This window comes from Coenobita brevimanus, chromosome 46 (assembly GCF_032717465.1).
Source record: "Coenobita brevimanus isolate Jiangsu-jjx chromosome 46, ASM3271746v2, whole genome shotgun sequence".
In the NCBI taxonomy this organism is placed as follows: Eukaryota; Metazoa; Arthropoda; class Malacostraca; order Decapoda; family Coenobitidae; genus Coenobita; species Coenobita brevimanus.
The window spans coordinates 10,556,238-10,582,185 of record NC_136999.1 but is presented as its reverse complement, the minus strand read 5'-3'; the positions used below and the strand labels follow the sequence as shown (position 1 = coordinate 10,582,185).

General features: G+C 41.5%; 1 protein-coding gene across 1 annotated transcript in view; it reads left to right on the top strand.

Annotated features, from left to right (window-relative positions):
* Positions 1 to 648: 648 nt before the first annotated feature.
* Positions 649 to 25,948, top strand: part of LOC145398625 (translation initiation factor eIF2 assembly protein-like) — a 68,843-nt gene continuing 43,543 nt past the window's right edge. Inside the window, exons 1-3 of the mRNA XM_080271435.1 lie at positions 649 to 742; positions 19,068 to 19,236; positions 22,768 to 22,863. Coding sequence (XP_080127561.1) covers positions 669 to 742; positions 19,068 to 19,236; positions 22,768 to 22,863 — 339 coding nt within the window. The 5' untranslated portion in view covers positions 649 to 668. The remainder of the gene's footprint in view (positions 743 to 19,067; positions 19,237 to 22,767; positions 22,864 to 25,948) is intronic.

Genomic DNA, 25,948 nt, shown 5'->3' with positions numbered 1-25,948 from the left:
TTAGCAAACGTGAGTCAGTGGTTACAATTTATTCATGCAATAAATAATAGGCCGTGCCACATACACTGTGAACAGAGATGAAGTAACACTTCGTAGGTACAGTGTACATTGTAAAATGCAAAGGAATTTATATTACATACAGGAGAGAGAAGTGGCAATAGCGCAGTATACAGTAGAAGTACAACACAGCAACGCTTGCAACAGTCTACGGTGCTATCACACCGCCTTGTATGGGATTGGTGATTATTTTCTACTTCACGTACATATAATGCCCACCCTGTATTGTTATAGCATTTTTTCATATATTTGTCCGTCCTCAGTGTTTCGAGTGGAAATTTCAGCATTCAGGCAGAATTATAGTGCCCTTTCAAAAGAATGAAGATTGACCAAAATTATCAAAACAAAACAGCAGTCATTTCTAAATAATCACCAAGACTTTACTGTGGCACTGTTGTTGTCAAACAGCACATTCTTGCACTCATAACCAATTCAAATTTTTGACTTTGTAGTTAATAATCGGCAGGTTTGGCCTGAGCTACGACCAATCCAAATCTAAGATGGGCAAAAGAGGCGATTCCGCATCTTGTCAGTCTGCTGCAGTTGCCTCACGATACGAGTTATTTGCATTTTAATATAGTGTTTTCAGATACAGTAATACCTAACAGACAATGAAAGTTGAGGAAGTGCTTAGCTGCAGCTTTCCCTCGTGGTATGACAAGTTCAAGAAATGTACAATCAAAAGGTAAAGTATTCCTTGAAAGTGTGGTATGTTTATTTTCTTGAAGTTATGATAGGATTATTTCGGTAATGAATTGGAAAGAAATGTATGTGATTATAAGGAGGCAGCTTACTTAGGTCCATAATTTTTACAGTACTGTTTTTGTTCAAGTAAAAATGACAGTTGCACAGCCCTGTTTGTGGACATAAATGAGCCAAACCTACAAGGACTTGACCAAACTGTAAAAGGCATGCAGTATATAGGCCTTTTTGGGTAAATTTGCAGTTTTAGAGTCAAAATTAGTTATATATGCTTTTTAAAATAACATGTATTATTGAATCTAACCAAGTAACTATGCAAAGTTGGGTAGGGTTGGGAATAAAGATAAGGAACTGCCTTGTTTTGCAGGATTTTCCAGTTTTTCATTTATGAAAGCCCGTCATGAAGTTTTATTTAGTGTTTTGTTAGTACACTTCTGTTTAGATGTTCATTATAAATTCCTTTAAATTTTGTGAATTGTGTAAAGGTTCATTGTTTCCAATTACAGTTCTGCCAGACAGACCAAAAATGGACTTCTGCCATTTTGGAACACCATTTTGGCACTACCGTAATTTAAACTTTTGTACTAGTTTATCCTAATCTACATAAATCTCTCATAACCTAATGTAAACATGTTTGTTGTAATATATCTGTCTGTTGCCAGACGCCATAATTCGTAAGGGGTGGCCACAAACATATCACCTCCATGTCGCCCTGTCTCCTCCCATTTCACTGCCCTCCCCCCAGCTCTCTCCCCCCTCTCTCATGTAGATCTACCTCACCACTCTATCCCTCTGTCTCATCTGATTGAACTACCGGTAATGTATTTATATGTACCAGTAATATTGTGTATCCAACCATAATCTAGCCCAATTTATCCTAGACTTACATTACCCCATGAGAGCCATCTTGGAACACCATTTGGCCATGCATTAGCCAGAGTACAATAATTAATGCATCCCACAAAGTAATCGGAAAAAGATATAAAGGAGACCATTACAGTACAGTAGTTAACACAGATTGTCAGTTCTTATCAGTTCAAGTATAGACCAGAGAAATGTTACTGTATCATTAGGACTAGAGCACACCAAGGTCAGGTTCAAAAGAAAATCAAGGATAGGACTGAAGGATGGCTAGGGTTAGTTATAATAATTATGAAAAAGAAGGTGGCATCCCATATATGTAAACTTCTAGTAGGTCAGATACTGGTACCCAAGTTTCTTAATTAATCATCAGCGGTCAGGTGATGAAAGAAATGGACTTTGAATGTTCTGGAAATGTGTCTTTTGTTGTACTGTACCAGTAATTAAGAATATAACTTCATCAAACCTGTGTCCAAAAAATGGGTAACATATTGTCATGTCTTTTTCTGTTTTTAAACATTCTAATTTCCCTCACACCCGTGCTTAATCAATTGATTTCCATATGTGCATTGAAAGTTGTCACCCCTGGGGGTAGGGGGTTTTCAAGAATACTCTCCCAGTATCCCTGCTTGTCGTACGAGGCGTTAGTGCCCCACCTCGTAAAAAGAACTAACTAAAAAAGCGAATAAAGCGCCTCGGACCCGGATGGACCATACGTTGACGACTAAGGAACGGACAAAAGACATTCTTAGGGTGAGAACATGGAATGTGAGAGGAGTGAAGGATGAAGTGAAAGAGAGAGAGATTGTTCAGGTACTTGAGGATGCAAAAGTGGATATATGTGGATTGACTGAAACTAAATGGTAAGGTGAAAGAGTGAGAGAATGGGAATATGGTTTAGGTATATGTGCAGGAGTCAGTGAGAATGAGAGGGCAAGAGAGGGAGTATGTCTGATGATAAGCAAGAAGTGGAAGGAGAATATAAGAGAGTATGAAACAGTGGGTGCAAGGATTGTATGGGTGAGGATAAAAGTAGGAATACAAGCGTGGGCGATCGTATGTGTGTATGCCCCGACAGAGGATCGAGTGGCAAAAATGAAAGATGAGTTTTGGGCGAGAGTAGAAGCATGTATGGACAAGTTTGAGAGGAGTGAGAGAGTGCTGTTGATTGGAGACATGAATGGCAAAGTTGGGAATGTACGAGTGGATGCAGTGGTTGGTCAGTGGGGTGTGCCAGCTGAAGTAGATGGGAATGGTAGTGCTTTGGTGGACATCTGTGCTTGTAAGGGGTTGGCAATAGCCAACACCTACTTTCATCATAAGATGATCCACCGATATACATGGAGAGAAATGAGGAGGATGGATGGCGAACTTGTTGAACGAAAGACAATGATAGACTACGTTTGTGTGGATGAGTGGATGAGAAGACAAGTGTTGGATGCAAGAGTGTGGAGAGGGTGGGGGAATGGAGTCTCGGACCATCACTTGGTGATGGCCAAGGTAGAGCTGCAAAGAAAATGGTTGAGGAGATGAAGGGGAAGACAGGAGGAAGCAGCTCCTGTGAGAAGAGTGGAGAAATTGCAAGATAGTGAGAAAATTGCAGAGTATAAGAGCATAGTGGAAGAAAGATTGGGAAGGTATGAGCTAGAGCAGATGGAAGGGGTGGAAGACGTGTGTAAGATGTTCACAGAAGAGATAGGCGCAGCGTGTGAGGCAGTTTGTGGAGTGAGGAGGAGATGCAAGGGTGTGCAAGGGACAGCATGGTGGAATGATGAGGTGAAACGAGCTGTGGAACAAAAGAAGAAGGCATATAGTGAATGGTTAATGAGTAGAGGTAGGGGAGAAGATGAGAGAGAGAAGAGAGAGGTATATGTGAGCAGGAGAAGGGAGGTTAAGAGACTGATGAAGGAGAGTAAGAAGAAAGTGGATGAAGAATTTGGGAGGAATCTGAGTGTGAAATGGAGGGAGAGTAAGAAATTGTTTTGGAAGGAGGTAAAGAAAGTAAGGCAGTGTGAAAGGGGAAATAGTAGGGGAGTGAAAGATAGGAATAATAGATTGTTGGTGGAGAAGAGAGAGAAATTGAGGAGATGGAAAGAGCACTTTGAGGATTTGTTGAATGTAGAGAGTGAGAGCAGTGCAAGTATAAGTGGTTGGGGAATGGCTGGGAGAAGGAGAGATGAGAGGAGGGAGGAAGAGATCAGTAGGGCGGAAGTAGTGGAAGCGATGAAGAATATTAAGTTGGGAAAGGCCCCAGGAATTGCTGGAGTGTGTGGTGAAATGCTTATGTATGGGGCTGAGATTGTTGTGGAGTGGATATGGAAGTTGTGTAGATTTGCTTGAGAAGAGGGAAGGGTTCCAGAGGACTGGAAATCAGGTATAATTGTTCCTTTATACAAAGGAAAAGGGGAGAGAGAAGTATGTGGTAACCATAGGGGTATTTGCCTTCTTAGTGTGACTGGTAAAATATATGGTAGAATACTCATTGATAGGGTTAGGCATATGACAGAGGAGCTAGTTGGAGAAGAACAAGGGGGATTTAGGATGGGAAAAGGGTGTGTAGATCAGATATTTGTTCCAAGATGTTTAGTGGAGAAGTATCTAGAGAAGGGAAGGAAAGTGTATGCTGCCTTCATGGACTTGGAGAAAGCTTATGACAGAATAGATAGGCAAGCTATGTGGAAGGTACAGTATTAAGAATATATGGAGTGGAGGGAAAATTGTTGAGTGCTGTGAAGAGTATGTACGAGGGAGCTAGGGCTACGGTGCGAGTGGATGGTGAGCTGAGTGAGTTCTTTGATCTCAGTGTGGGACTGAAACAGGGTTGTATGATGTCTCCATGGCTGTTTAATATATACATGGATGGGGTTGTAAAGGAGGTGCAAGGTAGGTCAGTGGATGTGGGGGTGGCTTTAATGAATGAGGGTGAGATTTGGAAGATTCCGGTGTTGCTGTTTGCTGATGATACATTATTGTTGAGTGAAGATGAATGGGAGTTGCAAGGCTTGGTTAATGAATTTGGGACAGTGTGTAGGAGGAGGAATCTGAAAGTTAATGTAAACAAAAGTAAAGTTATGATGTTTGAGAGGAATGAAGTCACAGAGTGTGCAGTGAGGTTGGATGGTGAGGATATGGAGAATGTGAGTGCATCCAAGTACGTGGGTAGTGTGATGAGTAAGGATGGAACTTTGGGGGATGAAGTGCGTGAAAGGGTACAGCAGGGAAGGAATGTTATTGGTACACTGAAAGCACTGATGAGAAATAGGGAGATGAGTGTGGAAGTTAAGAAGTCACTGCATGATAGTACTGTATTGTGATCCCTACCCTGACGTATGGAAGCGAGGCGTGGACCTTGCAAGAGGGAAACAAGTCAAGAGTGAGAGCAGTGGAAATGAGTTACTTGAGAGGAGCATGTGGAGTGACGTGGAGGGACAGGTTGACGAATGAAGAAGTGAAGGAACGTTGTGGGGTGGATGTGGATGTGGTTGAGAAGATTAGGAGAAATACACTGAGGTTGTTTGGACATGTGAAGAGAATGGAGAATGAAAGACTGAATAAGAGGGTGTATGTAGGTGAGGTGGAGGGAGGGAGAGGGAGGGGTAGACCGAGGATGAGGTGGAGGGATGGAGTAGAGAGGTATATGAGGGAGGGGGGGGTGAGTTGGGGGGAGGTTAGTCAAATGGTGGGTGACAGAGCAACTTGGAGGCGTTTTGTCTGCGGCCACCCTTTGCGGGATTGGGGCGTCGGGCTATAGATAGATAGATAGATAGATAGATAGATATATATATATAGATATATATATTATATATATATATATATATATATATACAGTATATATGTATACTGTACTGTATATACATATATGCACATGCAGTAAAAAATTCTTTAATCCAAATGGTAGGGGACCGAGGGTCGTTCGGACTACTGATTTTTTTCGAACTATTCGGAGGGATCTTTGAAAACATTAGAAATATGTACTGTACATGATCATTACATAAACACTTCAGGTGATATGAGTTTTTGTTCTGCTCACTGGAAATGCATAGAAGTATAGCTGAATAATCCCTGTACTATCTGGACACCCACTTTCCCGACTCCCCACTTACTGGATATTGTGGGCCTGAACCTTCGGAACCCTAAAATAACCAAAGTAAGAAAAAAATCCCCCCAAAATCTGAATTTTTTCCCACCCGTAATTTGAAATTGGCGTGCAGCACCGAACAGCTGTTGTTTATATACAGTCCCTTCACCCCTTCCTTCCTTCCTCCCCCCTCCCCAGTCAGGGTTGCCATTTGCTAATTTTCGTTACCAGTTGTGGGCCAATTTGGTATTGAAAAGTTCTTTTGGTAGTGAATCAGCATGATCCATTACCAAACAGATTTTTCACATGTATGAAGATTTAGAGAATGGAGACAGTGGACTGTCAGCACTTTTTGATTAATCTGCTAGCATACATAGTGCAAACATGCTGCTGATTGTAAAGAGAGTGATTATTTCCATTTGTACATATAATTAGTAAAGAATAAATGCTTCTTTTAAGAATTTGGTAATGAAAAGTTAAATTTGGTAATGAATATTGAGGAGCTTGGTAATGTGACCGAGCTCAGATCTGGCAACTCTATCCCCAGTTACTGCCTAACCACCGTTGAGGGTAGATGTTCATCGCAGTAGATGCCACACGTGCTCATTTTTGTGAATAAACTGCAATACCTCGCCACTAGACCACATGGGAATTTACAGTGTTGTGCAGTGTTAAGAAATTAGAATTTAGAGTGCAAAGGATTAAGTGTAGAGTGCAAAGTGGCAGTTGAAACTGGCTTGGTGCAGTTAAGAACAGAATGTGCAGTGTTAAACAATTATAACCCCCCCCCCCCGGGGGTAGGTTTTTTTCTCAAGAATACTCCCCCAGTATCCCTGCTTGTCGTACAAGGCGACTAAAAGGGTTGGCGAAGGGTTAGTGCCCCTCCCCAGAAAACAACTAACTAAAAAGACGAATAAGAAACCTCGGACAAGGACTGACCAAAAGATGATGACCAAGGACTGGACAAAGGACATGGTAATTGCAACATGGAATGTAAGAGGTGCGAATGTTGAGGTGAAAGAGAGAGAGATTGTCCAGGTGCTTGAGGGTGCGAAAGTTGATGTATGTGGAGTAACTGAAACTAAATGGAGAGGTGAGAGTGTGAGAGAATGGGAGTATGGATGGGGTATATGTGCAGGAGTAGGTGAGAATGAGAGGGCAAAAGAAGGAGTGTGTATCAATCAATCAATCAATCATTTCCTGTGGCACCCTCGGGGATGCATAGGGCCTCGATGAACTCACACCACCACATCCTATCTTGTGCTAACTCCTCAAGATCTCCCCAACATTCATCTCCAGCTTCCCGTCTCATTGTCCTCACCCACGTCTCTTTGGCCTTCCTCTACCTCTCCTACCAAGTGCCACCCACCCTGGTGTACCTCGTACTATTCCCTGTCTCCTATACACATGTCCTAGCCACTTCCATCGTGAGAATCTAACATATTCATCGACCGGCTGCACTCCCGTTATTTCTCTAATTCTACTATTTGGTATCCTTTCCCACCACTTAACTCCTAATATTCTTCTAAGTGCTTTATTTTCAAACACCAAGAATTTATTTTCCATAGTCACTGTGCTGTACCAAGACTCGTGTCCATAAATTAAGATACTCCTAACCATTACCTTATAAAGTTTGATTTTTGTATGCACAGAGAAATTGTTATTATTCCAAATATTTTAAGCATTCCCATTGCCTGATTAGCCTTCTTTAACCTTTCCTCGAATTCAAAGTTCAAAGAACCATCCTTGGCTAAATAAGTACCTAAATATTTAAACCTATCAACTTGCTTTACAACCATACCTCCAATTACACATTCCTGCGCATTTTCCATATTCATATTGATTATTTCAGTTTTTCCACAATTAATAACCAAACCCACCTTGCGACCTTCACTCACCAAACAGTCCAACACTCTCTGCATCTCTTCTGGGCCATCACAAATCAAAACTATATCATCTGCATAATCTAAATCCAAAAGTTTCCTGTTCTCTCCCCAAAGTATACCTGCACCGGTTTCTGTTACAACGCGTTTCATAATGTAATCAATGACCAATATAAATAGTAAAGGCGATAGAACACCACCTTGAATTACTCCGGACTTGACTTCAAACGAATCACTCAGACAACCATCAACCATCACTTTACAAAATGTAAAGTTGTATAGTTGTGAGTAAAAGATAGAAGAAGAACATAAGATAGTATGGATCAGTTGGGTCAAGGATTGTGTGGGTAAAATTGAAAGTTGAAATACAAATGTGGGCGATTGTGTGCTTGTATGCACCAACGCAAGATCATGCAAGCAGAGTGAGAGAAGATTTCTGGACAAATGTGGAAGTGTGCATGGAAAAGTTTGAAAAAATGAGAGAGTGTTTTTGATTGGTGATATGAATGGTAAAGTAGGGAATGTGAAGGTGGATGCAATAGTTGGTGAGTGGGATGTGCCTGCTGAGATAGATGAGAATGGGAGTGCGTTAGTGGACATTTGTGCTTGGAGGGGGTTGGTGATAACCAATACCCTCTTCAGGCACAAAACGATCCACAGGTATACATGGCGAGTGATGAGAAGGGTGGGTGGTGAACTGAATGAAAGGAAGGCAATGATTGATTATGTGTGTGTGGATGAAAGGATGTGAAGATGTGTAATGGATGCAAGAGCTTATAGAGGTTGGGGGAGTGGACTTTCTGACCATTACTTGGTGGTGGCCAGAATCAAGATCCAAATAAGATTGAGAAATAGAAGAAGGGAAGGACGGGAAGAAGGAGTATTTGCAAGGAGAGTTGATAGGTTACAAGAGGATGAGAAAAAGGCAGGCTATAAGAGAGAAGTGGAGGAACGATTAGGCAAATATGAATTGGAGCAGATGGGGGACGTGGAAGGTGTGTGCAGGATATTCACAGAAGAAATATATGCAGCATGTGATGTGGTGTGTGGAAGGAAGAGAAGATGGAGGGGAGGTGCAAGGAACAGCGTGGTGGAATGAAGAGGTGAGACAAGGTGTGGCACAAAAGAGGAAAGCATACAATGAATGGATGAGAATAGGGGCGTGGAAGAAGTTGAGAGGTGGAAGAGAGTTATATGTAGAAAGAAAGAGAGAGATGAAAAGATTAGTAGGAGAGAGTAAGAAGAGAGTGGATGAGGAATTGGAAAGAATTTGAGTGTAAAGTGGAGGGACTGTAAGAAAATGTTCTGGAAAGAGGTGAAGAGAGTAAGACAGGGTGGAAGTGAAGTTAGCATGGGAGTGAAAGATAAAAATGGTAGATTACTAGTGGAGAAGGGAGAAAAAGTGAGCAGATGGAGAGAACACTTTAAGGAAGTGTTGAACATAGAGGATGGAAGTAATGCTTGTATAAGTGGCTGGGGAATGGCTGGGAGAAGGAGGGAGATGAGAAGACAGGAAGAAATCAGTAGGATAGAAGTTGTGGAATCAATGAAGAAAGTTAAACTGGGGAAAGCCCTAGGAATTGATGGAGTGTGTGGTGAAATGCTGAAGCATGGGGGAGAGATAGTAGTAGAATGGATGTGGAAGATGTGCAGATTGGCCTGGGAGGAAGGTAGAGTCCCTGAGGATTGGAAGTCAGGTATAATTATTCCCTTGTACAAAGGAAAATTGTGGTAGGTGGTGGTGACCATCATCCACTCACTTGATGTAGTGCTGCCTACTTCCTTAGCTTTTATCATTCTTTTTCTGTGCCTGCCCTCCTCTCTTCCTATTTCTCCTATCTTTCCTGTCACTTCTTATTCCTTTTCTTTCCTTTACAGGTGGCTTTACATTGAGTAACAAGCCAAATGGTTTCCTGTAAGCCAAGAAACCATTTACAATGCTGGGTGGTAACCATATAACCAAACCATACGTGCTCCTTACGTGTCAACAAGTGGGTTGGTGAAGGGTTGGTGCCCCTCCCTGTAAAACAACTAACTCAGTGTCAAATGGCCACCCTTTACGGGATTATGGTGTCTGTCAATAGATATATAGATAGACAAAGGAAAAGGGGGAAAAAGAAGTGTGAGGTAATCATTGAGGCATTTGTCTTCTTAGTATAATAGGAAAAGTGTATGGTAAGATACTTATTGACAGAGTTAGGGAAATAACAGAGGAATTAGTTGGAGAAGAACAGGGAGGCTTTAGGAAGGGAAGAGGTTGTGTAGATCAAATATTCATTCTTAGATCTTTAGTGCAAAAGTTTCTAGAGAAGGGAAAGAAGTTGTATGTGGCTTTCATGGATTTGAAGAAAGCATATGACAGGGTGGATAGACAAGGATTGTGGAAAGTATTAAGAATATATGGAGTAGATGGGAAGTTGTTGAATGCTGTGAAGAGTACCGGTATGTATGATGGTGCTAAGGCTGCAGTGCATGTGGATGGTGAACTGAGTGAATTTTTCTCTTTGAAGGTTGTTTTGAAACAGGGATGTGTCATGTCTCCATGGTTGTTCAATCTGTACATGGATGGGGTAATAAAAGAGGTACAAGGTAGGGTAGTGGATGTTGGAGTGGCCCTGGTGAGAGAGGGTAGTGTTTGGAAACTCCCTGTACTGTTGTTTGCAGATGATACTGTGTTGTTGAGTGAAGATGAAGGGGAGCTGCAGGGCATGGTGGATGAGTGTGGTAGTGTGTGTAAGAAACGGAATCTAAAGTATGACTGTAGAGAAGAGTAAAGTGATGGTCTTTGAGAGAGGTGGTCAGTGAATGTACAGCGAGGTTGGATGGTGAGGAATTGGGAAATGTGAGTACGTCTAAGTACTTGGATAGTGTGATGAGTAAGGATGGAGGTTTGGAGGGTGAAGTGCTTGAAAGGGTACAGTGGGGAAGAAAGGTTGCTGGTTCCTTGAAAGCAGTGATAAGAAGCAGGGAAGTGAGCATGGAAGTGAAAAAATTACTACATGACATTATTGTGATACCAACTCTAACGTATGGAAGTGAAGCTTGGACTTTGTTGGAAGGACACAAGTCAAGAGTGAGAGCAGTGGAAATGAGTTATTTAAGAGGAGCCTGTGGAGCCACATGGAGAGACATGGCTGACAAATGAGAATATAAAGGAGCGTTGTGGTGTGGATGTGGATGTGATAGGATTTGTTAGGAGAAATACAGTATACTGAGGTGGTTTGGCCATGTGGAGAGGATGGAGGGTGAAAGACTGATGATGAGAGTGTATATGAGTGAGGTGGAGGAGGGGAGAGGGAGGGGGAGGCCGAGGATGAGATGGAGGGATGGAGTGGAGAGGTATATGAGAGAGGAGGGTGTGAGTTGGGAGCAGGACAGTGAAATGGGAGGGAACAGGGCGACGTGGAGGCAATTTGTTTATGGCCACCCCGAATGGGATTAAGGCATCTGGCAATAAAAAAAAAAAAATAAATAAAACAACACTAGATTAGAGTATGTGCTTCAAGAGCATTTTCACCACTACCAGAGCCTTAGAGGAGGCGGCCACAGATGTGCTGTAAGTACCCCGTGCACTGCTAAGTATTTTCCATACTCACTTCCAACTTGGACATTGTTGGAAGGACACAAGTCAAGAGTGAGAGCAGTGGAAATGAGTTATTTAAGAGGAGCCTGTGGAGTCACATGGAGAGACAGGCTGACGAATGAGGATATAAAGGAGCGTTGTGGTGTGGATGTGGATGTGATAGGAAGTGTTATGAGGAACACACTGAGGTGGTTTGGCCATGTGGAGAGGATGGAGGGTGAAAGACTGACGAAGAGAGTGTATGTGAGTGAGGTGGAGGGGGAAAGAGGGAGGGGGAGGCTGAGGATGAGATGGAGGGATGGGGTGGAGAGGTATATGAGAGAAGGGGGTGTGAGTTGGGAGCAGGGCAGTGAAATGGCGGGTGACAGAACGACGTGGAGGCGATTTGTTTGTGGCCACCCCAAACGGGATTGAGGTGTCTGGCAATAGATAGATAGATGGACTTCTAATTCCTCATTCTCAGGTTACTTTTCATTTATTTCATGTTTTATGTCCATTATTGGTGTGAATAGGGTCTTAAATAGGTTTAAATTGGTGCTATTCATGTCCAATAGGGAGTTATTCAGGTGGCTTTCAAAGTTAGGCTGGGTTAGGGTCCATAAGTACCAGTCCAGCAGGCACTTTCTGGACGGGACTACCATCCGGACATGCCTTTGGCTTTATAACATCGGATAATGGAGGGATTACTGTAGTTGCAGGCAAGTACATCCAAGTCAAAGAGCAAGTCAAAGCCAGATATATCCATAGATAAAGTCCAGAAAATTTTGAAAAAAGCCCAGAACAAATTTTAAAAAGACCCCCAAAATTCGAAAATTTTCCTCTTGACAAATTCTGAGTACTGTATTGGGATATTCGGATTATTGGTGGTCAGATTGGAGGACTTTTGCAATGTATGTATATGTATATATAGATAGATAGATAGATAGATAGGCAGATATAGATAGATAGATATAGATTATATAGATAGATAGATAGATATAGATTATATAGATAGATATAGATTATATATATAGACAGACAGAGATATATATATATATATATATATATATATATATATATATATGTATATATTTATATATATATATATATATATATATATGTATATATTTATATATATAGTTATCCTCGGTGGTTAGGTTCCAGAGACCCCTGTGGGAGGCAAATTCCACGAATTCTCAAGTTATCACAAAATGACATATTATTTCCACATAAGCTAAGCACATCCCTGAAAAAATAAAAACATACCCGGTACAGTGTACTTTAAAATATTACGAATACATATTAACTCTCACCAAAAGACTGTGTTCTCTTCATAACCCTCATACAATGATGACGATTGCTGTATGATGACGATGATTGCTGTGTAGATGATGATGGTTGGTCTATGATGACGACAATGATTGTAGTGCAGTTCCTACAGTGCTAATGTGGTGAGGTGATGAGATGCATGGCAGCACTGTAGGTAAGCTGTGAGTCTAATCTGACTCTTCTGACAGGACTCCAGATAACACCTTATGCTCTAACTTTGGCTTAGAAGGATTGCTTTTATCCTTTCCTTGTTTCTTGGGAGCCATTTTTCACTTACACAATGAAGTACAGTAGAGTTGTAAACACAAGAAGGGCGACGACTACGTAAGTAACGAACTGATTGGTGTTTACAGTAAGACTGGTGGAGTGTCGGGAATGCCCGTGGGTGTGGGTGTGCTAACTGTTGCTACAAAAGAAGTGCACGTTGCGCGCCAATTTCAAATTTAGTTACAGTGTATAGTCTATCTATCTATTTATCTATTGCCAGACGCCATAATCCCGTAAGGGGTGGCCATTTGACTTTGAGTCATTTGTTTTACGGGGAGGGGCACTAACCCTCCACCAACCCACTTGCTGACACGTAGGGAGCACGTATGATTTGGTTATATGGTTACCACCCAGCGTTGTAAATGGTTTCTTGGCTTACAGGAAACCATTTGGCTTGTCACTCAATGTAAAGCCACCTGTAAAGGAAAGCACAGTACTAAAATAAGTTTGATCCGTGGAAACTTAAATCCGCAGATGCAAATTCCGCAGATAAGAAGGGTCTACTGTATATATATATATATATATATATATATATATATATATATATATATATATGTGTGTGTGTGTGTGTGTTTGTGTGTGTGTGTATACAGTATATATATATATATATGGAAGGGAAAGCTTTGTTTGGGGTTTTGCTGGGAAAAAACAGGGTTGGCAGGCGGTGGCGCTTGGAGCGGTCTCCCATGGAGCTACTCGCATATACAGTATACTGTAATCCCTCCAATATCCGATGTAATAAAGCCAAAGGCATGTCCGGATAGTGATCCTGTCCGGATATTGGGCCCCAGCCTCCTGGACTTGTACTTATGGACCCTAACTCAGAAAAACACCTATACAACTCCCTCTGGACATGCATTGCACCTATTTAAGACCCAAATCACACCAATAAGGGACATAAAAGACTGAAATAAATTCAAAAGAACCATAAAATGAGGTTTTAGAGGTGAGTTTATACAATATTAAACGTTCTGGGTACTTACAACAAGTCCCTGGCTCCTGGACTGGTTTGAACTGCCAGTTTGCAGTTCACAGTTAATCCTTTGCACTCTAAATTCTAATTTCTCAACACTGCACAACGCTGTAAGTTCCCGTGTGTTCTAGTGGCGAGGTATTGCAGTTTGTTCACAGTTTTTTCACAAAAAACGAGCACCTGTGGCTTGCATTGCTATAAGCACCTGCTCTCGATCGGAATTAGGCTGTGACTGTTGATGATGGCGGGGTAACAGAGTTGCCAGATCGCAACGGCCACATTACCAAACTCCTCAATTTTCATTACCATTTTTAACTTTCATTACCAAATTCGTAAAGCTAGCATCTATTCTTCACTAATTATATACAGTACACAAGTGGAAATACATGTAATCACTCTTCTTATACAGTAATCCCACATACGATGCCTCTTTATACGATATTTCGCTTATACAATGTCAAAATTTTAGTACCCTATTCCCACTATACAATGAGAACGATTTGCTACAACGATGGATCATCCCCAGCTCAGTGAACAGCAAATGGCAAACTCAACACAAACGTCCTCACATTGTCAGCACTGGACCACACACACTTGTCTACCGGTCCAGCCTCATTAGCTAGCCCTACCCAGTCAGCCAGTTCTGACAGTGATGAGTGAGGGCTGTGACTGTGAGGCCAAGTCGGGACAATTCGCCATCAAGTCAATTCACCGTCAGGACGATTCCCCATCATTTTGTATCAGTTTATTTAGCAAGTACACCAGTTTTTGAATTATGTAAGTTATAAAAGTGATGGTGGTTTATTGTTTATATAGTAAATGTAAAATATGGCATCAAATCATGGGTATTAAATGAAAAAATAATATATTGAAACATGAATCAGCTGATTTACGATCGTTCCTTCATCTTAGCATAAGACTACATACGAGACATTGGCATTTATATTAATGCCTAATGACCTTAAGTGAACGATCGACATACTTTGGAATTATACAAATAATCTTCATATTACGTCTATATAAACGTTTCGGGACAATTCGTCATCAAGTCAATTCGCCATCACAACAATAACAAGACAATTCGCCATCGCGACTTTTCGTTGTCAGGATGATTCCCTGTCGTTTATTTTCATATCAGTTTATTTAGCAAGTACACTAGTTTTTTAGTACTGTACTTGTACCTCATGAAAGTCATTTTAAAATATGCCCAGGATGTTGTAGTACCAATGGAAATTAATGAAAACAGCTGTGGGTGATGCTAGAACATAATTCAAAGTCAACTACAGCAAGGTAGAAACAAGTTAAATATTGTCTAAAAGTGCAACTTACAAATGATATCCAAAGCCTACGGTATTGAATGAAAATAGACTTGGCAAGATCCCCTTGAAAATTAGTTATTAAAGTATCAGTTAATCAGTAATAAGTATATTTATAGAATGGCGGGGAATTGTCCTGATGGGGAATCGTCCATATTATGATGGCAAATTGTCGACTTCATGGCGAATTGTCTAGGAACCACATAAACAACCCTTGCTTGCTTCAGTAAAGGTAAGAACTACTGTATACTGTAGTTTTCATGTTTTTTTCTCTTTATTCACTATTAATGTGTTACTTTAAATGTTTAAACATAAGGATATTTCATGTATGTGAGTGCTAAGGTGTGTGTATGTGAGAGTTTAGTCAGGTCTGGGAACGTATCCCCATTGGCTCCACGTTATAATGGGATTGCTATACGATGGATCACTTTACGATGGGGTTTTCAGGAACGGAACCCCATCGTATAATGAGATTACTATTAACAGCATGATGATTATTATCACGCTATATAGGCTACCAAATTAATCAGAGAGAGCAAACAATCCACCATCTCCATCCTGTGTATCCTCATACATGTGAAAAATCCGTTTGGTATTGTATTATTCTGATTCATTACCAAACGAATTTTTCATTACCAAATTGGCCCACATTTGGTAATGAAAAATACCAAATGGCAACCCTTACAGGGGAGGGGGGAGGAAGGAAGGGGTGAAGGGACCATGGTGTAACACTGTTCGGTGCCACGTGGCAATTTCATATTACAGGTGGGAAAAAAGTCAGATTTTTTTTTTAATTTTTTGCGGTTTTTGGCCCATTTTGGGAATATTGGATCCTGGGACGAAAATGTCCGGTTATTGGGGATGTCTGGAAAATGGGCGTCCTGATATTACAGGGATTACTGTATATATATATATATATATATATATATATATATATACACACCAATAATAGTAATAGGTATGAATAAGGTGCATCATAAACACACACACACACACACACACACACACACACAAAACAAATGGTCTTGATGGAATTTCAGATTGGGTGTTGCATGAGTGTGCAGAAGATCTAAACAGACCATTCTATCTATCTATTTATTGCCAGACGCCTCAATCCCGTTTGGGGTGGCCACAAACAAGTCGCCTCCACGTCGTCCTGTCCCCCGCCATTTCTCTGCCCTGCTCCCAACTCACACCCCCCTCTCTCATATACCTCTCCACCCCATACCTCCATCTCATCCTCGGCCTCCTCCTCCCTCTTCCCTCCTCCACCTCACTCACATACACTTTCTTCGTCAGTCTCTCACCCTCCATCCTCTCCACATGGCCAAACCACCTCAGTGTATTCCCCATAACACTTCCTATCACATCCACATCCACACCACAAGCTCCTTTATATCCTCATTCGTCAGCCTGTCTCTTCATGTGACTCCACAGGCTCCTCTTAAATAACTCATTTCCACTGCTGTCACTCTTGACTTGTGTCCCTCCAACAATGTCCAAGCGTCACTTCCATACGTTAGAGTTGGTATCACAATACTGTCATGTAGTAACATTTTCACTTCCGTGCTCACTTCCCTGTTTCTTATCACTGCTTTCAAAGAACCAGCAACCTTTCTTCCCTGCTGTACCCTTTCAAGCACTTCACCCTCCAAACCTCCATCCTTACTCATCACACTACCCAAGTACTTAAACATACTCACATTTTCCAATTCTTCACCATCCAACCTCACTGTACATTCACTGACTTCACCTCTCTCAAAGACCATCACTTTACTCTTCCCTACATTCACCTTTAGATTCCGTTTCTTGCACACTCTCCCAAACTCATCCACCAAGCCTTGCAGCTCCTCTTCGTCTTCACTCAACAACACAGTATCATCTGCAAACAACAGTACAGGGAGTTTCCAAACACTATCCTCTCTCACCAGGTCCACTCCAACATCCACTACCCTACCTTGTACCTCTTTTATTACCCCATCCATGAACAGATTGAACAACCATGGAGACATGACACTGACCATTGTATTTAATATTTAAGAAATCCATAGATCAAGGTAAACTACCTGACATTTGGATGGAAGCAAACATTGTTCCCCTATTCAAGAAAGGAATAGTCAGGATCCACTCAACTACCGACCTGCATCACTGACCCGTGTTGTAAGTAAGATAGAAGACTTGATAAGGGACGTTTGGGTAAAACATCTAGAAGAACACAGTATGATAACAGAGAGGCAGTAAGGTTTTAGGAAGGGAAAATCATGTGTTACTAATCTTTTAAGCCGTTATGATAGAGTTACAGAAACATTACAGAAAAGAGAAGGATGGCTGGACAGTATCTATTTAGATTTTAAGAAAGCATTTGACAGAGTACCGAACCAAAGACTTTTATGGAAGCTGTACCATCAAGGAGGTATTCAAGGCAATCTCCACTGTTGGATGTAGGATTTTCTCAGAAAAAGGGAAATGAGAACAATATTAGAGGGAAATTACTCATCATGGAGGGAAGTGACAGCGGTGTCCCACAGGGCTCAAAGCTGGCACCAATTGTGTTTTTAATATATATAAATGACATAGACAGTAACATTGGAAGTGGAAGCTGTCTAAATATGTTTGCGGATGATGCAGAAATTCAAAGGAAAATTACTAACATAGATTCTTGCAAAGAGCTGCAAGAGGAATTGAACAAGCTTCATGAATGGAGCAATAAATGGCATTTGGAATTTAATGTGGATGTCATGTAAGTAAATTTGGTAAAAGTGAGAAAAGACCAGATTGGGATTATTAGTTAGGAAGATCAACCCTACACATATCAGAAAAGGAGAAGGACCTAGGAGTAATTATCAGTAACAGACTATCTCCAGATGATCACATAAGTGAGAAGGTATGAAACTTGTATACATTGCTTTCTAATATGAGAGTAGCATTCACATATATAAATGAAGATATGCTGAGGAAGATAATAACATCATTCATCAGACTAACCCTGGAGTATGCATCAGTAGTCTGGAATCCTCATCTCAAAAAACACATAGATAAGATTGAAAAAATACAAAGGGCCACTACGAGATGGGTGCCAGGCTTAAGGGATCTAAGCTATGGAGAAGACTGGAAAGATTGACTCTACCAACGCTGCAGGAGAAAAAGAGAAGGGGAGACATGATTATGCTATATGAGTGCATCGCAGGGAAAGAAAACAGACATAAATGAATATACTGTATATCATATGGTGAAGCATCAGCAAGAGGACATTGCAAAAAACTGCATAAAAAGAGAGGTGATAAAGACGTAAGGAAATTCAGTTTCCCAAATAGGGCAGTTGATCAGTGGAATGCACTTCCAAATGAAGTAGTGTGTGCCAAAACTATTCATAAATTCAAGGATATGTATGTTAAAAATGGTTTAATATACAGGACTGTATGAGCTTGATTCATTCCTATAAAGATACAATTAGGTAAGAAACACACACACACACACACACACACACACACACACACACACACACACAAATATGTGCACTGGAGCTGGTTGAAGCATAGCTTGGATTTCAGAGGCTTGTTAGACCATGTGACTCATTTCACTGGGCCATGTCAGTAGTTACCCATACACTTTTTTTTTTTTTTGTTCCATACCACTCAGTTTTTTTGTGTGTGTGTATGAGATTTAAAGTCAGAATGACGATTATGAATTGAGAGGCAAATCCCATACAGGACAGTGCTCTAAACCTGTTGTCAACAGTGAGCAGATTAAAATACTTTAGTTGCTTTGTTTTGCCAGATGGAACTGGGCTGCTTGCATAGCATGAATACCTGTGCTGTAGTAGGAGGTGGTTGCATGAAATCTGGTGTTGCTACATTAGTTGTGAGGTAGGAATGAATCTCCATAAATGCGAGTCATATTGACTTCCCAATCTAACTGCACTTGGCTGGCAGTTGAGCTGAGGGGTTTAGGGATCTTTGTCAGGTTACAAGGAACATGGTATGATTGTGCAACTTTTGTTTATTAACTTTTTGTTTTTAATTGCTGTTACTTTACCCAGCCTTGTGTTGCCTGTGACTCCAGAGGTGTTGAGGTACCTTCAAGATGATGGTACACTGGTTCTTCCTGAAGGTTCACAACCAGAACTGGTGTACAAGCGTAACTCAGAAAACGAAGATGATGATGTTGAAGACTGGGACCATTGTGAAAAGTCAGGTGGAGTGGTGCAGGTAAGAGTACTGAAGTTTCTTCCAGTTTTAGCTTACTTGGTTTTAGAGTACCGATATGGTTGTTGTTAGTTACGTCTTTTTCAGTGACAGTGGGGTTGGTATTTAATTGTAAGGATATGATTTGTCAGGATATATGGTATAACTGGATGGTTAGAATATAGCAAGTTGTATGTCTATCTATCTATTGCCAGACGCCTCAATCCCGTTTGGGGTGGCCACAAACAAATCGCCTCCAAGTCGCCCTGTCCCCCGCCATTTCACTGCCCTGCTCCCAACTCGCACCCCCCTCTCTCATATACCTCTCCACCCCATCCCTCCATCTCATCCTCGGTCCCCCCCTCCCTCTTCCACCCTCCACCTCACTCACATACACTCTCTTCGTCAGTCTTTCACCCTCCATCCTCTCCACATGGCCAAACCACCTCAGTGTGTTCCTCACAACGCTTCCTATCACATCCACATCCACACCACAACGCTCCTTTATATCCTCATTCGTCAGCCTGTCTCTCCACGTGACTCCACAGGCTCCTCTTAAATAACTCATTTCCACTGCTCTCACTCTTGACTTGTGTCCTTCCAACAATGTCCAAGCTTCACTTCCGTATGTTAGAGTTGGTATCACAATACTGTCATGTAGTAACTTTTTTACTTCCATGCTCACTTCCCTGTTTCTTATCACTGCTTTCAAGGAACCAGCAACCTTTCTTCCCTGCTGTACCCTTTCAAGCACTTCACCCTCCAAACCTCCATCCTTACTCATCACACTACCCAAATACTTAAACGTACTCACACTTTCCAATTCCTCACCATCCAACCTCGCTGTACAAATGTACAAATTTGAATTTTGGTACAAGAATTCATTGGTATCTCCTGTCATCAGAGGTCCCAGAGACATTTTAAGAAATATAGCTGATTTTTGCAGTGCACAGCAATGAAAGCTATTGTTAGTTCATGATACGGGGAGGAGGGTATGTCTAGCTATAGTACATTCATTTCTAACTTAATATATCAGTATAGTTTTGATGGTGGTGGGTGGTGGTGGGTGGTGGTGACCTCTACTCACTTGATGTGGAGCTGCCTACTTCTTCCTTCACATTTATCACTCTTTTTCATTTCTGACTTCCACTCATCTTTTTTTTCCACCCTTCCTGTCAACTTTTATTACTCTACCTTCCATGTCAGGCAACTCTACACTGAGGGACAAGCCCAATGGGCTTGTCCCTCAATGTCCTGTAACCCAGGAAACCATGTACAAAGGTGGCTTGTAACCTTATAACCAAGTAACAGGGTGATCTGAAGCCAACTATGGTGCTCCTGTTAAGTGAGTGGAAAGGTGCAAATGCAGTGTCCATCCACAAACCAAACCACCATACATTTCCCCATGTCGTGCTGTGGTGAGGTGCTGTCTGCCATGAGGGTACATTGATTCACTACATAGGACAGCCCTGCATGGGCAGTTGCTTGCCTTCAGTTAATGAGTCTGCTCAGCCTAACATACTGTGGTTACTTAGCAACACACCAGTCCTGTATGAGACAGCCCTAGCATGTATTCAATATGGACGGTGGGTGTTAGCGCCGAAGTGGTGACATGTAGAGGTGTTTGGTATGTAGGAGGACTGCTGGGCCTTGATAGCAGACTGTGAAGCCTATGCCCAGAGTCGGACACATTTAAAAAAAAAAAAAAAAAAAAAAAAAAAAAAAAAAAAACAAGAAGCGTGTTTATAATGCTGTGATTGTGTGTGTATGTATGTACAGTATTAAATGTTAAGTATCATAAATGAATTAAAGAAGTAATTTGTAAATTAAGCTGAATTCTGGTGTGAATTCAACCTTGACTCTTCACTACATTTCCTGGTGACCTAATAATGCACACTGGTATGTTCTATAAAGTATTCCTATTTTTATCACAGCTGTTTTGTGAAGAGAAAAGTAAGGTGAAGGCATTTTAAAAGAGGAATTACTCATACTTTACCAGGGATGAGGTCGTAGAGTGTGACCTCAGGGTTTTGGGACTGAATAGAGAGGCTGCTAGAGATAAAGCAGTGTGGAGAGTTGCCATTAGGTGACCGAGGCCAGTGCATGCAAGCATGTTTGAGCCTTTATAAATGAACAGTGAGGATAAATGAATGATTACCATAAAATTAAAGTGTGATGCTGTTTAGGAGGAAAGGCGGTGAAGCCATTACAAGCCCCCAACTGTTTACGTGGGAGAGGGGAAAGGGGGTAACATTCAATCAGGAAGCTGCTCAAATGATCATGCAAGATGGCAAAGACCCCATTAGTTGAAATAAATACTAAATACAGTCATGAAAATATGGTTCAAGACAGTAAGCATGTTTGAGCTTTTATAAATGAACAGTGAGTATAAATGAATGATTACCATAAAATTAAAGTGTGATGCTGTTTGGGAGGAAAGGCAGTGAAGCCATTACAAGTCCCCCAACTGTTTACGTGGGAGAGGGGAAAGGGGGTAACATTCAATCAGGAAGCTGCTCAAATGATCATGCAAGCTGGGAAAGACCCCATTGGTTGAAATGAATACTAAATATAGTCATGAAAGTATGGATCAAAACAGCACAGTACAGTACCCTCGCGTCCAGTACAGTATTTTTGTCAGGCAGTACTGCCGTACTGGACTAAATCCATACTGGACAAACAGCAGACCTTCTGGGAAAAATGAATATTGTCGGACAAACCTTGAAAAAGTTCCCCTTGAATTCAGCTTAACTACGATTTGACCCAACTAAGATTTTACCAACCTTTAAGGTGAGTGGTGATGGGCTTGGGGGAGAAGCGGGAGGGGTTTCCAAGGCTGTAGGAGGTCCTACTGACCCCCTGAAGGAGGGCCTTCAGGATCCTGAGGAGGCCCCTCTGCCTCAACCTCCTTCATATATCCCTCATAGTCACACACTGACATCGTCGTCTTTGTCATTAGGGGGAAGTGCAATACTGCAATGTGACTGGCACACAACATGAGTCACGAGAAAGGCGTACAGGATTGGTGCGGCTGTACTAAGGAAACATTCCCCAGTGTTTTCCATCCTCCCGCATCCGGGCGAGTAATAGTACTGGACGCAGAACTTCAGTACTAGAGAAGAACTCTTCGGATTTGGCTTACTTTGCGTGGCCGATCCACACTAGCCCAACAAATCCATACTACAGTAATGAATTATTTTTTTGCTGACCGTATTGGACGAGAATAGTACTGGACAAACACGTGCTGGACGTGAGGGTACTGTATTATGAAACATTGAAGGCCTGAGGGGCAACCATGTCATATCTGCAAATCAGGATTGTAATTAGACTAGTTAGTCGAGTACCATAAGACATTATTACAGTTCAGCAGCACTTATCTAATTAAGATTAGGATAAGTTCATTTAATTTGGTGTGTACCAGTATTTAACTCCAGTGACGTGTTACAATCACCCACTGGACATTGTGACGTATGTTGCAGATCTAGGGTTGAAAAGTGGACTGAGTGCATGCCCTGCAGGTACTGTACTAAACTACTGTAATTTTGTATTTTATAGGGTCCTAAGCTGGAAGAGTTCAGTTCCAAGATGCAAGATGCAATCAAGAGACTGGGAGGAAGTGTCTTTCCAAAGCTTAATTGGAGTGCACCAAAGGTAACATTGTTCTGTGTTATGCAGTACATACTATTGTAAAGGCAAGGACGTCATATATCATCGGTATAGTGGCTTCTTGTATTTTATTCTTACTACTTTCATATGGTGGTAGGGGGTGGTTACCATCATCCACTCACTTGATGTAGTGTTGCCTACTTCTTCCTTCACCTTTATCATTCCTTTTCCATGTCTGCCATGCTCTCTTCCTTTTTCTCCCATCTTCCCTGTCACTTTTTATTACTTTTCTTTCCACTTCAGTTGGCTTTACATTGAGTGACAAGCCTAATGGTTTCCTGTAAGCCAGGAAACCATTTACTGTACAACACTGGGTGGTAACACATAACCAACCATATGTGTTCCCTGCGTGTCAACAAGTGGGTTGGCGGAAGGTTAGTGCCCCTCCCCGTAAAAAACTAACTCAAAGACAAACGGCCACCTCTTACGGGCTTATGGCATTTGGCTGTAGAGATACTGTCATATATTTGTAGAGTTCATGTCATTGAATTCACCTATGGTATTGAAAAAAAAAAAATGCTGTATTATACGTTATTTATTTATTTTTTCTGCGAAGGCCCCCGTAAACTGCAGCAAAATTCACTCATAAGGGCATAATTTACCATTTTGGGGCAAGTAAAATCTACCATTATAAAATTTGCAATAATAACATCATCACTTACATTAGCTTTCAGGCTGTATGCTTCCCCCCCCCCCCCTGGCAAAATATATTTCTGGAATATTTTCCGAGCATGAATGCACCATAGAGCTATCTGTGCTTGATTGTTTTCCCCCAGTGCACAGCCATACTTTTTTATGCAGGAAATAAAGGTTTTGCAGTGTTAGACCTCCACCCAGACCTGGTTTTAGGCTGCATGGGGACCCCTCAGGAATCACGTCTAATGGGGGAAAGCCCTGTTAGGGTTGTAGACAATGTTGTTATGCAGGCTTATAATGTTTTACCTAGGAAGATGAAATTTTGCAGTGGTATACTTCATCCAGTCCAGGTTTTAGGCAGAGTGAGACCTCCAGGGGCCATCCCTCATAAGGGGGTACAACTGTAGGGATTCTGACCAATGCTGGTATGCACAATCACAGGATTATAGAATTATTCAGAGTGATGTACCTCCACCCTGACCAAGTTTTAGGCAGATTGAAATCCCCAGGTGCTGTGCAGAGGAGACTACCCTCCACAGGTACCAGCCAACATGGAGAATATATATTACAGAATACTGACAGAGAACATTAAAAAAAAACAAAATGTCACTCATTTTCTCAGATTGAAAGTTCTTTAACTTTAAGTGAGCATATACAGTATCTGTTAATTAAGGACTAAATTAAGCTCATGAAGACTCATTTTAAAGAAGAAACTTGTGAGAACAAATTGATCCATGGAAATTTTCCCAGGTTATCTTGATTTTTTATACTGCTGTTTTGTTCACATATCTGTGAAGCAAAAAATAAAAAATAAATAAAATAATGCGACAAGGAAAATACATAATCTTTGATATTAGTGTTGGCAGTAGATAATTATCCATATATCAAAATCAACTTCTGAATCTACAGAGTAAGTCCATCAGTTAGTTTGTTCTTTATGCTGCCTTGAAAATGATAAAAAAAAATTGTAAAAATTTCCTGGAAAGAATTCATGTAAATTGAATTAATGAACAGACCTGTATAAGTTTATGGAGTTTGGTAGGGAAGGTATATGGAAGAGTTATTATAAAGTAAGAGAGATATCAGAAGTCCTAGTGAATGATGAACAGGATGGTTTTAGGAGTGGCAGATGTGTGGATCAAATATTTACAGTGAAACAGATAGTGGAGAAGGCTTGTGAGAAAGACTGTAAGGTGTTTATGGTATTCATGGATCTGGAAAAGCATACGACAAAGTGGACAGAGAAGGATTGTGGAAAGTTCTGCCAATGTACGGTGTAGATGGTAAGCTGCTAGGTGCCATCAAGAGTTTTTATGATGGTAGTGAAGCATGTGTAAGGGTTAATGGGCATCTAAGTGAATGGTACATGATTGGTGTGGGCGTGTAACAAGTATGGTTGTTCAATATATATATGGATGGGGTTATGGGAGAAGTAAAAACATGAGTAGTGGAGAGGGGGATCGTTCATTTCGTTCGTTTTTAAAGGCTCCAACATGCTTGCATGTGTCGGCCTTGGTCACCTAATGGCGGCTCTCCATGCTGCACGATCCATTGCAGCCTCCCTGTTCAGTCCCTTAACCCTAAGGTCACACATGACCTCGTCCCATGTCTTTCTCGGTCTACCTCTCATAACCCCACCCCCAATATTAACACTTCTCACCTTCCTCACCCAATTATCATCCCCCATCCTCTCCACATGTCCAAACTACCTCAATCTACCTCTCCTCATCACAACACCAATACACTCCAGTCCCATCCTACCTCTCAACTCTTCCATTGTAAACCCAGCCCCTCCAGGCCTTGGACGCAGGGACGCACTGCACATCCACCTAATCATTGTCATTTCTGTACGTCTGAGCCGGCGAATATCTTCCTCCTTCACTGCCCAGGTCTCACTGCCATACAGCATTACACTCCTAACACATGCTGCATACAAAGACCCCTTAGCACGTAGGGAGAGCCCTCTCAATGTCAGGAGAGGCAAGAGCTCCCTGAACTTCTTCCATCTACTTCTCACCCTAGCCACAGAGCTAGCTCCAGCCCCACCTCCAGCACACAACATGTCTCCCAAATAAAACTCTTCCACACACTCAAGAGATTCACCAGCAAGTTCAATCCTTTCACGTCTGACAATCTCCACCTGCTCACCCCGGCATGCCGTACACATAAAATCAGCATTATCTCGCAGTCTACCTCTGATACCACTACATCTCTTATGCACCCATTTATCACACACACCGCACAAGATGGAATTACTTCCCACGCCCTTGTGGCAAACTGCACATGGCCACTCTCCCTCGTCTTTGACAGTACCGCCACCAACCCTAGATATCATCACTTTTGTTTTATCTGCATTTACCCTTAAACCCTTTTGCCCCATACCATCTCTCCACTTCCTAAACCTTTCCTCCGCCTCCCTTTCATTCTCTGCAAT